Source organism: Schistocerca nitens, chromosome 1 (genome assembly GCF_023898315.1).
Source record: "Schistocerca nitens isolate TAMUIC-IGC-003100 chromosome 1, iqSchNite1.1, whole genome shotgun sequence".
In the NCBI taxonomy this organism is placed as follows: Eukaryota; Metazoa; Arthropoda; class Insecta; order Orthoptera; family Acrididae; genus Schistocerca; species Schistocerca nitens.
Window position 1 is genome coordinate 842,365,440 of NC_064614.1, and position 16,256 is coordinate 842,381,695.

At 42.9% G+C, this 16,256-nt stretch overlaps 1 protein-coding gene across 1 annotated transcript in view; it reads right to left on the reverse strand.

The window, feature by feature from the left end:
* The window catches only part of LOC126263176 (phospholipid hydroperoxide glutathione peroxidase-like), a 41,962-nt gene that overhangs the window by 9,613 nt on the left and 16,093 nt on the right, over positions 1-16,256 (reverse strand). The window contains exon 3 of the mRNA XM_049960227.1: positions 4,490-4,648. Within this exon, the coding sequence (XP_049816184.1) occupies positions 4,490-4,648 (159 nt within the window). The remainder of the gene's footprint in view (positions 1-4,489; positions 4,649-16,256) is intronic.

Below are 16,256 nucleotides of genomic sequence, written 5' to 3' on the forward strand. Positions count from 1 at the left end.
CAGAGTACATGGGAAATCAATATTACGTTGAAAAGCTCCTAATTTTGTCGTGTGCTGTCGAGAACTTGTATGCATTTAAAAGCGCAGTTAGGAATTATTAGACCCCTCTGAAACAGTTACTTGTTCCCAGCCGGAGGCGAATATTTCTTACAAAATATTTGATATTTCAAGCATGAAGAGTACCGAATAGTTGTGAACTGTACTAAAATGGTTTTTGCATGTTTAAATTTTCAAGTGACCCCGAACGAAGAAAAAGATGGCACATGAACTGCCGCAGGGACAACTAAGAACCATGACCTGGCTCTCGATTGTGTACTGTAAGTACACTGAAGTGACGAAAGACATGGGATACTTCGGAGTATCGTGTCGGACCTCCTTTTGCTGAGCGTAGTGCAGCAACTCGACGTGGTGCGCTTTGGGCCACGGCCTAATGTCCATAAAACAAAATTCACCAACAACGAAACTACTATGTCTCGAGACAAATCTTGAACCGTACTGCCATACTTCACTTAGAAGTTTACGAAAAGTTGGTATTCAGACAGGCCTTAAAAGGACCTATTCGTAGCTACGTCCACATGGGTGAGGAAGATGCGTTGAAAATATTATTTGGAAATGTAACTGGACATTACATAGTTAAAGTGCTTTTTGTTCAATAATACAATTCTCAGTCTTCCTAAACGCTTTTCAGTACCATGAACTAAAGAAAAGTGTGACACTACGTCTGTTATTGACGACTCCGCATTCTCTTTTTTAGCTCGTGTCGGTCTGGTAAGAAAGTTGCCCGAGGAAAGCAAAGATACGGCTGTCAGAATTCTCACAAATCTGTTACTGCTACCTGACATCGATAGCAGCTGTAGGGTGCATCTTGCTAGTCGCTCCGACAGATAAACTGGTCAAAATTAATGGCAATAAAACAATTACACATTTTAGAATATAAAATGTACCATTTTACTTTAGGTGGATCGAGAAGCCTCTGAGGCCCAAAACTTAGAGCAATAGCTTAGATCCGACTTTTACAATTCCACGAGTCCCAAAAAGTTATCCAAACCCATGATGTGAGACTTGTCCGTCAAGGCCGCTGCTGACTTCCAGTAAATGTGTTACCGGAGGAGTGCCAGACTTTAGAACATCACCGTTAACTCTCCTCCCTCCCTTCACCGATATGGCAGATAGAACTCGAATATCAACCTGCGAAGCATTCTGTGTTAAATGTTTGCTGATATACTAAAATGTATGCGCATAAAGCATAATTAATACATCCAATGCCTAAAGTTTTGGTCCACATACACTGGCGCAAGAGCTAATAATCACGCCCTTTTGGACGTCAGAGAAATCGCTCCTTTTTCATATTACGACAACGACTGCACTGTGTACCGCGTCCGCCCCCTTCGCCCCTCCCAACCCTACCACCCCACCACGACACGCTCTATGTACTACCCTGCCGGCCGGAGTGGCCGAGCGGTTCTAGGCGCTACAATCTGGACCCGCAAGACCACTACGGTCGCAGGTTCGAATCCTGCCTCGGGCATGGATGTGTGTGCTGTCCTTAGGTTAGTTAGGTTTAAGTAGTTCTAAGTTCTAGGGGAATGATGACCTCAGACGTTAAGTCCCATAGTGCTCAGAGCCATTTGAACCATTTGTACTACCCTCATAACCAGTGCTGCGACTTGCCGTCTGTGAGTGGTTACTGCGCGTTGACGTAAAACATAGGCGGTGGTCACATCAATGTGACTCTATCTTGCGTGTTCTTGTGTAAAATTTTGCGTGAATAGTCACTTTACAGAATTATCTGAAACATTTGTCTTAATATTTTGAGTGTTAATATTAGCCGTCAGCACTCAGTTATCGTCTTTTCTGTATCCTTGTGTTCTGATAATATGTGTATACCTGAGTTTGTTACGAGGGCCGTTCAGAAAGTAACCTCCGGTTGATTTAAAAAAATACACCAAGTTAAATAAAAATATTTTAATATATACATCTTACAACTACATCTTTGCACTATTTTAATACATAGTCTCCATAGCGATTGAGGCACTTATCGTATCTCTTCACAAGCTTTGAAATTCCTTCTGCATAAAAATCACCCGCTTGTGCCTGGAGCCAGCCTGTGACCGCATCTTTGAGCTCTTCGTCGTCATCAAACCGCTGTGACCCGAGCCATTTCTTCAAATGCATGAAGAGGTGATAATCACTTGGCGCCAGGTCTGGGCTGTAAGGTGGATGGTTGATAACGTCCCACTTGAAGGACTCAAGAAGGGCCGTTGTTCTGCGAGCAGAGTGAGGACGGGCGTTATCGTGCAAAAAAACGATACCGGAAGTCAGCATACCACGGCGTTTGTTCTGTATAGCCCGTCGTAACTTTTTTATTGTTTCACAGTACACATCTTGATTAATGGTCGTACCACGTTCCATGAATTCAACCAACAACACCCCTTTGGCATCCCAAAACACCGTTGCCATCAGTTTTCTGGCAGAAAAATCTTGCGAGGCTTTTCTTGGTTTGGTAGGCGAATTTGAATGTGCCCACATCTTTGATTGTTCTTTTGTCTCAGGGTTCACGTACTTAATCCAGGTTTCGTCACCGGTCACGATTCTGTTTAACAATGGTTCTCCTTCGTCCTCATAACGTGACAGAAAGTCTAATGCAGAGGCCATTCTTTGAGTTTTGTGGTGGTCGGTAAGAATTTTGGGCACCCATCGTGCACAGAACTTACGGTAACCCAATCTTGCTGTCACTATCTCGTACAAGAGAGTCTTAGAAATCTGTGGAAAACCAGTAGACAACTCCGACATTGAGAAACGTCGATTTTCACGAACTTTTGCATCAACTGTCTGAACGAGTTCGTCAGTCACCAATGATGGTCTACCACTCCTCTCTTCATCATGAACGTTTTCTCGTCCACTTTTAAATAAACGTACCCATTCACGGACAACTCCTTCACTCATAACTCTTGGTCCATACACGGCACAAAGCTCACAATGAACAGCTGCTGCAGAATATCCTTTGGCTGTAAAAAACCTTATGACAGCACGCACTTCACATTTGGCGGGGTTTTCTATTGCAGCACACATTTCAAACTGCCACAAAAACTAAACTAGCGCAGGTACGACGTTCACTCGACCACGGCTTGATGCCGACTGACCTGTTGAGTGCGTGAACGCACAGATGGCGTCGCTACTCCCCCCACAACCCGCACTGTGACCAATCGGAGGTTACTTTCTGAACCGCCCTCGTATTTAGTGTTTTAACATAATGCGCATTAGAGATTGCAGCCCTACGTTTCGATATCAGTTATGAGGTTAAAGATTAGCTGTCTTACAGCCAAATTTAACAAATATATTTCGATATCTAAGTGTTGCCATCAGCCAGCGTGAGTTCGCTGTTCAGTGATGTGTAATGTTCAATTTTTGTTTTTATTAATGAATGATGAAGTTGAATTTTCCAATAAAACCACAAGCTCCATCCACTCCCCACTCCCACGCTACCTGCCGTTTCAGCGCTAACGCTAAGCATGGTGGCGACCTTTGGAGGGATCTTATTCTTCAAATGTTTTGGAGAGGCAGCGGTGTTACTCTTTGGTTGTGACTGAGGAAATTCTGACGGCTCAACAGTATGTCGGAGCATCCTGCCTCTCATATGGCAGTATAGTGGTGCCATTTTTCAATGGCGAAATGCTCGTTCACATATGACACTGATCTCTACGACTTGTCTGCTAGAAGTTGAGTTACTCCCGTGACCAGCAAAATCCTCGAACCAGTCGCTGACAGAACGTGTGTGGGGTCAGCCTGGACGTCAACTGTGTCCCAGTAGCAGTATCCAGGATGTCAAGAACCAGTTACAACAGTTTCGGGCCAACTTATCTCAGGACAGGATAGAACGGCTTTATGACACCCTTCCCACCCGCATCAGTGAATGCATCGGGGTGAGAAGGTCTACAACATCATTGTGATAAGTGGCTTCATACTAGCAAGCTCTTTGCTGATAACTTCGGCGTTCAGCGTCCGTAAGCACCAACAACCAACTAGCAAGCTCTTCGTAAATTTGACTTAATTCCCCTTGAGCAACATGACCTAACTTAATTTATTGTCAGGCAGTATATATAGATCAAGTGATGTTGTCGATACCACGTTCCGTTAATTGGTGTGATTTTTCATTATCTGTGTTGGTATTGCGTTATGACTTTCTGCGTTGGTATCAGAATTTTCAGCTGAGTGTGTTCTTCGCACCAACCACTGTATCGTATTTCTGTGGTTGTTGCGGTGATTTTGTGGTTATTATTTTAAATTTCAGTGTTTCCCCGCTCAGAACCCCAATTTCCGGTGTCATGGTCGTCATCTTGAAATCATGTATTTGTTGCATTTCGGGGTTTGTTTAAACGTCATTTAAGAAAGCCGATGGCCGTTCTCAATGGCTCTGGTTTATCTGACTACTGTCGTTGCATAGCTGTAGTTATTACTGTTCAATAAACTACCTTGACACTAAACATACCTTCTCGAAGAGGTCAAAAGTGGCACCCATGGTCCTGAGGGCGAAGCAGGCGATTTGCTCGCTGTCTCCCGGCTCCTGGCCGTTGAACTGGTTGCACGGGAACGCCAGGATGCGCAAGCCCTGACTCTCGCCATAAGCCTTCTTCAGATCCTCCAGTTCCTGCACAGAAGGGTGATTAAATCATTAGGAGCCACTCAGTTAAATCATTTAGCCTGGGACACACAAAGATAATTTCAGATAGTCTGTACTTCACATCTTATAAAACGATGGCTATTTCTTTTCAACCTCCAGTCTGTCGCGAAATTGAAACCACAGAGAAAATCCGGTGAAGCTTTGCACAGATCTGTGTCACGGTGTTTCTGGTATGCCCGTCTATTGCGTCACGTCACCATTTTCAATTCTGAGCTCACAGTGAGCCCATAAAGATGCTTAGAACAAGTGTCTCCCCTCAAGAGCGCAGTGCCTGCTTTTATACAGCCCACATAAAGTAACTGTCATATGTTTCTTTCTTCATGACAACCCTCGGCCGCACACTGCAGGTGCAATGTAGACGCTTCTGCAGCGTTTTCGATGGGAAGTGTTTGATCACCCACCATACAACGCGAACTTGGCTCCCTCTGATTTTCATCTCTTTTATCACATGAACCGCTCGATATAACGATAGAGTTTTGACACAGATAACGAGCTGCAGACCGGCTTAGGGAACAGCAGGAATTCACAGACGGCTGCATTCTGTAACTAAGGTACTGGAAAGTTGGTACCACACTACGACAAAAACCTATGTAGGAGAGGCGACTATGTAGAGAAGTAAATGTTGCAAATAAAACATTTCTGATTTTCGCTGTGGTTTCCATGCCGCGACCGATCAAAGGGTGGAAAAAAGATAGCACTTGTAGGAATCTGTTCTCCCCGTCAAAATAAATTAAATTGTTAGTTCAGATTTCGGTAGTCGGTTTTACATGATGTGGCTTACTGAGCGAAGTGTCTGTGAGAACGAACGCAAGGCTCATAATCTGATGGGATACGGTTCTTCTTCCGGTGAGCATACTTTCTCCGCTTTGTTCAATGCTCCGATTATTTGAATTAAAATACAATACGGGGTGTGATGTAGATTGTGGTATGACGAGTCGGCTTTGATAACTTCATGCTACGAATTCGGTGCAATTGTTATTAAGTCAGTCAAAGTAATGCGCAATAAGACATTTCATCAACTAACGTCAAAACATAATTTTGTTTACAAAACGTAGCTCACGTGATACACTGTTAACGAAATGAAAAACTGAAATTATGTATCAAGAATATTGAAACAGTGCTAACGCAATTGATAGTTTAGTAAATACATCATTTGAAGTCCTCATACATCGAAAAAGTATTTGTAAGTAATTTATTGTCAGTGTTGTACTGGAAGTTTGTTAGTGTTCGTGGAATTGTTTCATTCCTGTTTTGGCGATATATATTGCAGTTTTTGTTATCTTCCTTCTTGTTACGTTTTCATGGTCAACCTTGATGTGCCTTAGGAGACGTTACATGAACACCATTAAGATTCTGCGGATTTTTTTTTAGTGGCGTCTAGAGTTGTTTCTGCCAGTTTTGTTTCGTTTTGTTTTTGTTGTATTATTTTTATGAAGTACGCTTATTACATAAACCTGTTATTCTTATAGCTGCAGAGACGCTGAGGTATATATTTCGTCTTTGGCAAGAGCTGATGTGAGGTGAACCGTGAAGTATTTTTAGTGACATAGCTGTGCTTTACTTGATAATACTCGCTTTGATTTATTTCGGATGCGTATGCTTCCATTTTTTTAAAAACAATTCATTTTTATTCTTCATGAAATGAATATAAGCAAAGTTTCTTTCTGATATACAAATTTTTGCGTAATCAAAAATGTTCAAATGTGTTTGAAATCTTATGGGACTTAACTGCTAAGGTCATCAGTCCCTAAGCTTACACAATACTTAACCTAAATTATCCTAAGGACAAACACACACTTCCATGCCCGAGAGAGAACCTCCGCTGGGACCAGCCTCAGACCGCTCGGCTAATTCCGCGCGGCTTTTGCGTAATCGAATATGTCTGTCGCTTTTATTTTATTTTGTATTTATCCGTAATTTATAGTTGAATTTTAAAACTCTCAATGAAGATAATTTTAATTTAATAATAGTGGCTAAAGCAGCTCAGTTCTAACGAACTATTATTGAGCATTGTGCCGATCTTCAGTGGTACGGTATGAATAAAAGACTCTTATTGCATGAGAATCATTATCCATAAGTCTTTTTTCATATTGTATAAAGAAACTTGCTGAATGTGCTCAGTCACAAAGATAGTCAAGACCGGGCAAGGAAACTAATAATACGGAAACAATATTGAACATGTTACTGAGTATGTGACGCGAGGAAAGGAACATGGGACGTTAGAAAGTTGTCTTGAATGAGGATAGCCATGAGCTATAGAGACATTGGCCACAATGTTTAATCTCAAGATTTGCAGTACGGATCCGAAACACAGGAAATGTTCGTCGTAGGCCAGTGCATAGTCGACAAGAAGTAAACTCTCCTTACCTGGGCTGGGTCTAAGCTTAACTACATGACGACAAAACACAATGATATCTACAAGTCGGCTGTCAACAGTGCTTAGAGGTACAGAACACTCCGCAGTTTCTGGCATTGATAATATGTGTGTCTCTTTCACGGTAATGGAGTAGCGTCCACTATTTCTTATTTCGTTGTTTTGGAAAGGATCTTCCGGTTTCAGGAGTTCTTTGGAAGACATATCTTCATACCTTTTCTAAATACACATTCTGGGTAACAAAGTAAGTTAAACAAAGTGTGATTAAGCTTTAGCTTGTACTGTAGCTCTCCCGTCTTCCTGTAGCGGAAACAGAGGAAGACGGTTCAGGTCCACGTCCGCCCGTTCTAATTCAAGTTTTCCGTGGTTTCCCTAAATAGCATAAGGCAAATGTCTGGATGGTTATTTCGAAAGGGCACCCCCACCCCCCCCCCCCACCCCCGATTTCCTTTCCTAGTTCGAAGTTTCCCAAATAATTTCGTTCTTAATGGGACGCTAAAACCTAATCTTCCACCTTTCCATGTAGCGAAAAGATGCTCTCCTTTCTTGAATATGCTTAACTGTAGGACAGTACCGTAAGAGAGAGACTATTTTCCTGCAGTAAGAAAGAATAAAACCGATTGAAGACCACAGATCTATATACGGGAGTGGAGTTTAGACACTTCACAATTATTCCCCCAACCTCACCTCTTCCTGCGTTCTCTAATCGTAGAGACTTCAAACTTAACTACACGCTTACGCCTGTGAACGCAATAAGATACCAGGAACAGTTCACTCTCTACACTACAGTAATATCACGAGACGATCATCAGATATGAATGAAACTTCCTCCATATGCGTTCTACATTGATAAGAAAAGGGAAAACTGCACGTAGCTATAATATTACATCCACGAAATGAGTATTCTGTGAAGAAATCTGGCGCTGCGCCGATTAACGTTGAGCTGCTGTTAAGGATTTAGTGCGTGAGAACACTCTACTTGCAGCAATAGCTGTGCGAAACTGATAATGTTGCCACACTGGCTGTAACCGAACTTGCCTTACTGAGGTGGACACACGGTACATATTTTTGACATTTACTGCAATATCAGCATAAACATCATATGTGTGCAACGTTGCTGTCATAACTCATTACTTATCAGCAATCCTTCTAATAGAACACTGTACACAGTTAACAAATCTTCAGTAACTAATAACTTGTCTTACCTCCCTCTCTCCCCCCCCCCCCCCCCCCACACACACACACACGACCCAGCCCGTCTTATGTGCGTAATTGTCTCCAGTGCAAAGCACACAGATATTGGTTCCATTTCTCAGGAGGGACGTACACACCTGCGATCGGAGTGGCTCCTGAGGTGTTCGGTGCGGGTCACCTTCAGTCGGTTTACCCAGCCAACGTCAGGGGAATCGGCACTGCTGCGTGCTCGTACTTTTCTACCCTCTTGCGACCAATGTGTCTCACAAAAAGCTTAAGCTTCTCGAACTTATACTCCGAGTCAGTTGTTTTCCCCAGATATATGATGATTATGCAAACTGCAGATCGGCCTTTGTGAGAACTAACTTTATCACGTGATTAGAAACAATCAAGTTTCAGGTCCAAGTAGAGGTTCCTCACGCTGCGAGGACGGAAAGTGACCGCTAGTAATGTGTTCGCGCGTAGCCACTTTAAAAGACAGCGAGGAGGCGAAAGGAGTGACAGAGCTAATGGAAAACACGACGGAACGTGCAGGCAGACGGGAGTTTGAAACTTCCTGGCAGATTAAAACTGTGTGCCGGACCGAGACTCGAACTCGGGACCTTTTCCTTGCGCGGGCAAGTGCTCTACCAACTGAGCTACCCAAGCACGACTCACGCCCCGTCCTCAAAGCTTTACTTCTATAAAGTTTGGAAGGTAGGAGACGAGGTACTGGCAGAAGTAAAGCTGTGAAGATAGGGCGTGAGTCGTGCTTGGGTAGCTCAGTTGGTAGAGCACTTGCACGCGAAAGGCATAGGTCCCGAGTTCGAGTATCGGTCCGGCACACATTTTTAATCTGCCAGGAAGTTTCATATCAGCGCACACTCCGCTGCAGAGTGAAAATCTCGTTCTGGAGACGGAACTTTGTAAGCTGATTGTATGAGGGACACCATGCCGAGCGGCGTAGGATTCAAGTATGTACTCCAAAACATAAGAAGAAAAAAAGAAGCATAAGGAATAAAGCATCCGCTTGAGTTATGGATAAATGTGTTTTTCTTTTTCCTGGTCTTATCCCGTATCTCCATGAAGTCTGCATGTTAGTCTGCATGTGTATCTATCTGTTAGGGGCACAGGGAAGCCGGATCCCCTCCCAGTTGCCACGGCGTACCTCCAAGCACGAAATTTGTGCACCCCATCTGTCTGCGTCTAGTGTTATCTACATCGACATACATTACTCCGCAAGCCACTGGATGGCGGAGGGTACGTTACACCGCTACTAGTCATTTCCCTACCTCTTCCACTCGCAAATAGAGCGAGGGAAAAACGACTATGTGCCTCAATATGAACCCTAATTTCTCTTATCTTACACGGAATGCACGTTGGCAGCAGTAGAATCGTTCTGCGGTCGGCTTCAGACGCCGATTCTCTAAATTTTCTCAGTAGTGTTTCGCGAAAAGAAAGTCGTCTTCCCTCCAGGAATTCCCACTTAAGTTCAGGAATCATGTCCGTAATACTCACGTGTTCATCGAATCTACCGGCAACAGAATCAGCAGTCCGTCTCTGAATTGCATCGTCGTCTTTCTTTAATCCACGTCCTGAGAATTCCAAACACTTGAGCAGTACTCTACAATTGGACATACCACACAGCGATGCTATCCTCAAGGCCTTTCTCTGGAGAGCTCACGGCGCCTGGTGCTTCGTATGAATGCATGTGTTCCTTATATCTGAGGTGTTCGATTCTTTGATCATATGTCGTCATCATGTACACATCTATCTTGGCTTTGTGGAGACAGGTGTAGAGATTTCCAAATCCTCTGTCTTCCCTACTGTCTTATCAACGTACTCTGTCCCTCATATGTCTCCTCAACCTTTCTGTACCACTCCATCGTTCTGTCACATTCCTGAAGTCCTTCTGAGTAACAGGAACCCGACCCTGGAAGACCTCTCGCATTAACTTACATAACTGAATAACATGTCCAGCTTCAGAAGACAGTTAATTACATGTACTAAAGTAACAATAATGATTACCATTGTCCCCGTACGCATTCATTACCCTTGTACATTCTTCTTTGCAGCCAGAGCTTCCTCATTTCCCAATATTCTTAAGTGATGTAGTCTCCTTAATTTCTCTTCCCCAGCACTCGCCACAGCAGAAAACATCTGTCTTGTATACCAATAAAATTCTTTTTAAATCAGCCATTATTATTATTATTATTGTCACTGATAGTGGCATCACCTGTTGTATTACAAGTACTTTATTGGTACACAGTATTATTTACTCACGTTGTCACTTCAGAACCTCATATCAATTTGATACTATTTCTCATATTGAAACTGGCGTCTAGATTAGCAAGGAAACTTCACAGTTCGTATTGCATAGAACAGGAGAAAGAAAACTGTCGTTCTACGGATCGGAGCGTGGAATGTCAGATTCCTTAATCGGGCAGGTAGATTAGAAAATTTAAAAAGGGAAATGGATAGGTTAAAGTTAGATATAGTGGGAATTAGTGAAGTTCGCTGGCAGGAGGAACAAGACTTTTGGTCAGGTGATTACAGGGTTATAAATACAAAATCAAATAGGGGTAATGCAGGAGTAGGTTTAATAATGAATAAAAAAATAGGAGTGCGGGTTAGCTACGACAAACAGCATAGTGAACGCATTATTGTGGCCAAGATAGACATAAAGCCCATGTCTACTACAGTAGTACAAGTTTATATGCCAACTAGCTCTGCAGATGATGAAGAAATTGATGAAATGTATGACGAGGTAAAAGAAATTATTCAGGTAGTGAAGGGAGACGAAAATTTAATAGTCATGGGTGACTGGAATTCGTCAGTAGGAAAAGGGAGAGAAAGAAACATAGTAGGTGAATATGGACTGGGGGGAAGAAATGAAAGAGGAAGCCGCCTTGTAGAATTTTGCACAGAGCATAACTTAATCATAGCTAACACTTGGTTCAAGAATCATAAAAGAAGGTTGTATACCTGGAAGAATCTTGGAGATACTAAAAGGTGTCAGATAGATTATATAATGGTAAGACAGAGATTTAGGAACCAGGTTTTAAATTGTAAGACATTTCCAGGGGCAGATGTGGATTCTGACCACAATCTATTGGTTATGAACTGCAGATTGAAACTGAAGAAACTGCAAAAAGGTGGGAATTTAAGGAGATGGGACCTGGATAAACTGAAAGAACCAGAGGTTGTAGGGAGTTTCAGGGAGAGCATAAGGGAACAATTGTCAGGAATGGGGGAAAGAAATACAGTAGAAGAAGAATGGGTAACTCTGAGGGATGAAGTAGTGAAGGCAGCAGACGATCAAGTAGGTAAAAAGGCGAGGGCTAATAGAAATCCTTGGGTAACAGAAGAAATATTGAATTTAATTGATGAAAGGAGAAAATATAAAAATGCAGTAAATGAAGCAGGCAAAAAGGAATACAAACGTCTCAAAAATGAGATCGACAGGAAGTGCAAAATGGCTAAGCAGGGATGGCTAGAAGACAAATGTAAGGATGTAGAGGCCTGTCTCACTAGGGGTAAGATAGATACTGCCTACAGGAAAATTAAAGAGACCTTTAGAGAGAAGAGAACCACTTGCATGAATATCAAGAGCTCAGATGGCAACCCAGTTCTAAGCAAAGAAGGGAAAGCAGAAAGGTGGAAGGAGTATATAGACGGTCTATACAGGGGCGATGTTCTTGAGGACAATATTATGGAAATGGAAGAGGATTTAGATGAAGACGAAAAGGGAGATAAGATACTGCGTGAAGAGTTTGACAGAGCACTAAAAGACCTGAGTCGAAACAAGGCCCCGGGAGTAGACAACATTCCATTAGAACTACTGATGGGCTTGGGAGAGCCAGTCATGACAAAACTCTACCATCTGGTGAGAAAGATGTATGAGACAGGCGAAATACCCTCAGACTTCAAGAAGAATATAATAATTCCAATCCCAAAGAAAGCAGGTGTTGACAGATGTGAAAATTACCGAACTATCAGTTTAATAAGTCACAGCTGCAAAATACTAACGCGAATTCTTTACAGACGAATGGAAAAACTGGTAGAAGCGGACCTCGGGGAAGATCAGTTTGGATTCCGTAGAAATATTGGAACACGTGAGGTAATACTAACCTTACGACTTATCTTAGAAGAAAGATTAAGAAAAGGCAAACCTACGTTTCTAGCATTTGTAGACTTAGAGAAAGCTTTTGACAATGTTAACTGGAATACTCTCTTTCAAATTCTGAAGGTGGCAGGGGTAAAATACAGGGAGCGAAAGGCTATTTACAATTTGTACAGAAACCAGATGGCAGTTATAAGAGTCGAGGGGCATGAAAGGGAAGCAGTGGTTGGGAAAGGAGTGAGACAGGGTTGTAGCCTCTCCCAGGTGTTATTTATTCTGTATATTGAGCAAGCAGTAAAGGAAACAAAAGAAAAATTCGGAGTAGGTATTAAAATTCATGGAGAAGAAGTAAAAACTTTGAGGTTCGCTGACGACATTGTAATTCTGTCAGAGACAGCAAAGGACTTGGAAGAGCAGTTGAACCGAATCGACAGTGTCTTGAAAGGACGATATAAGATGAACATCAACAAAAGCAAAACGAGGATAATGGAATGTGATCAAATTAAATCGGGTGATGCTGAGGGAATTAGATTAGGAAATGAGACACTTAAAGTAGTAAAGGAGTTTTGCTATTTAGGGAGTAAAATAACTGATGATTGTCGAAGTAGAGAGAATATAAAATGTAAACTGGCAATGGCAAGGAAATCGTTTCTGAAGAAGAGAAATTTGTTAACATCGAGTATAGATTTAAGTGTCAGGAAGTCTTTTCTGAAAGTATTTGTATGGAGTGTAGCCATGTATGGAAGTGAAACATGGACGATAACTAGTGTGGACAAGAAGAGAATAGAAGCTTTCGAAATGTGGTACTACAGAAGAATGCTGAAGATAAGGTGGGTAGATCACGTAACTAATGAGGAGGTATTGAATAGGATTGGGGAGAAGAGAAGTTTGTGGCACAACTTGACTATAAGAAGGGATCCGTTGGTAGGACATGTTTTGAGGCATCAAGGGATCACAAATTTAGCATTGGAGGGCAGCGTGGAGGGTAAAAATCGTAGAGGGAGACCAAGAGATGAATACACTAAGCAGATTCAGAAGGATGTAGGTTGCAGTAGGTACTGGGAGATGAAGAAGCTTGCACAGGATAGAGTAGCATGGAGAGCTGCATCAAACCAGTCTCAGGACTGAAGACCACAACAACAACAACAGAACAGGAGGTGATGTTTAATGACGAATATTAATATTTAGTATTGTCGTGCTACGTCGATATAATCGTCCTCACTGGGGTCTTCCGTACTAATTGATTTTCTGCTCAGGATCAGCTCCTCGAAATGCGTCCGCCTTTTATGCCTGCGTGTGAATTACCCTGCAGCAGAGTCACTTTCTCGAGAAGTCGACTTAGACCATAAAGTCGAAGGTGTAAAAGGGGCTTTAAAAGACGAGTCTTCCAGTCAGAGTCGCAAGCAGCGGCGTCATATGAATCTGGCGTCCTCTGATGGCGTGCATATGAGGCGCCAATCAAAGGAGAACAGCGAGCGATGAGAGAGCGGCGTACTGAGGGGAGATGTAAAGTGCCGTCTCTCACGCAGCTGTGAGCGGCTTGTGACGCACCAGGGCGGTCGAGGAAGATGTCATCGATACTGCAGTTACCAAGGAAGCCGAGAAAATTTGTTCTGTCTTCAGAATTTGGTTTTAAGAGATGTCAGAGACAGCGAGTCAACATTCAACTTTCGTGAAAAAATGAATCAACAAAAATAAGCGGCCGGTGGTTTGTTCAGTCGAAACGTGGATTCGCGGACGTTAACCTGTGAACAAATATTTTCGGAATGTAAGTGTATTAGGGATACTGTCCAACAAATGTGATGATCCCTGTTTAATTGGTGCCTATACAGGTCACTGGTATATGAACGTGTAGCGTGCAGCAGTGTTCCACTTGTGAGGGTGGGCGTATGCTGTTGCTGCTCCCCTCCCCTGTTTCTTAGGTGCAAACATGGCGGTGCTGCCGCTCAGTTCAGGTCTTCTTCAGTTTGCTTTGCTGGTTAATACTGCAAACACAAAATGTGTGAAGTATACCTTACACCTTCCGCTTCGCTCCTTGTGATAAAGTGGAATTTGCTCGCTTTGCGTCGGCTGATATGGACTAGACATGGGCACATGGGCACCTCCGGCGCATGGGCATCCATTTGGCAAGAAAAACTAAAACCTTCAGTGCTCCTGTTCGGTCCATTGTATACACATCTAACACGAATATGCTGAAAGATCAGTTCCACCCATGTTCGTACTTCGGCTCTATAATCCCCTTATTGACAGTCCATGGTCTCCTCGAAGGCTGACACCGTTTGTGAATTTTCTTCAAACCGTTGCCACTGCCACAAACGGTGACGTGCCTGTGAATGGACGCTACATCTAGTTAAAGGACCATTTGACAAATAATTGGTCTTGTTGTTTTAAATATACTAACAGATTGTGTGTATCGAAGTATGGTAACATACAACGTGCATTGCAGAATGGCATACAAAAGAGACAAAGAGAGAGAGAGAAGAGAAAAAAAACACTACAGAAGAAGCTATACGACGCTACTCAGACTGTACATGGTGAGCAGTGATCGTAGTGATGCACTTTCGTTCTGGAGGCCAGTGATTCAAATCCTTCTGGCAGTCCAGCAACAGGAATTTGTATTAGAATGTCACTACTTCGGTTAAGAACAGTATGACAGCACTGACAAAAAAGACAGCCATACTTACTGCAATTCGAAAGCTTTATTTTCACTTCCTCCTTTCAGGACTATTAAATTCAAACTGCAACTTGTAACGACTCACTTATCTTCTTCATAATATCCCAAATTTATTTTCCGTTCTTTACATGCATAATCAGCGAGTTAGTTTTTCACAAGACAGAAACTAAGTGTCAGTTTCAGAGTCGAGAATGTTCACAGCATCTAGGGACAGACTAACTGAGCCGGGAAACACCCGTGGCGTGAGCCCTTCTGAGCCGTTGCCATCTGAAGGCGATTACTGTAATTATTTAATTTCAATTTCTATTCTATGTGTAAATGGTGAAATTAATTTTATTTCAAACTGACCATTATACTTAAAATCATGTTTATTAACTGCGAGAGGATTTGGTACTTAAGTAGTAGTACGTGTCGTGGAAACAAACAAATGTTACTAGAGGTACAACTTAATGTTCACTGAAGGCCAAAGAAACTGGTATAGGCATGCGTATTCAAATACCGAGATATGTAAACAGAAAGAATACGGCGCTGCGGTCGGCAACGCTTATATAAGACAACACGTGTCTGTCGCAGTTGTTAGAATGGTTACTGTCGCATGGTGTTGTAGTCGGCGCATGAACAATGGGATACAGCATCTCCTAGGTAACGACGAAGGGGAGATTTTCCCGTACGACCATTTCACGAGAGTACCGTGAATATCAGGAATTCTGTAACACATCAAATCTCCGACATCGCTGCGACCGGAAAAAGATCCTACAAGAACGGGACTAACGATGACTGGAGAGAATCGTTCAACGTGACAGAAATGCAACCCTTCCGCAAACTGCTGCATATTTCAGTGCTGGGCCATCAATAAGTGTCAGCATGCGAACCGTTCAACGAAACATCATCGATATGAGCTTTTGGAGCTGAATGCTCACTCGTATACCCCATCATGACTGCACGACACTAAGCTTTATGCCTCGCCTGGGCCCGTCGACACCGACAACGGACTGTTGGTGGTTGTAAACATGTTGCCTGGTCGGAAGAGTCTCGTTTCAAATTGTATACAGTGGCTGCACGAGTAGAGGTATGGAGACAACCTCATGAATCCGTGGACCCTGCATGTCAGCGGGGGACTGTTGAAGCCGGTGGAGGCTCTGTAATGGTGTGGGGCGTGTGCAGTTGGAGTGATATGGGACCCCTGATAAGTCTAGATACGACTGACACAGGTCACACGTACATAAGCATG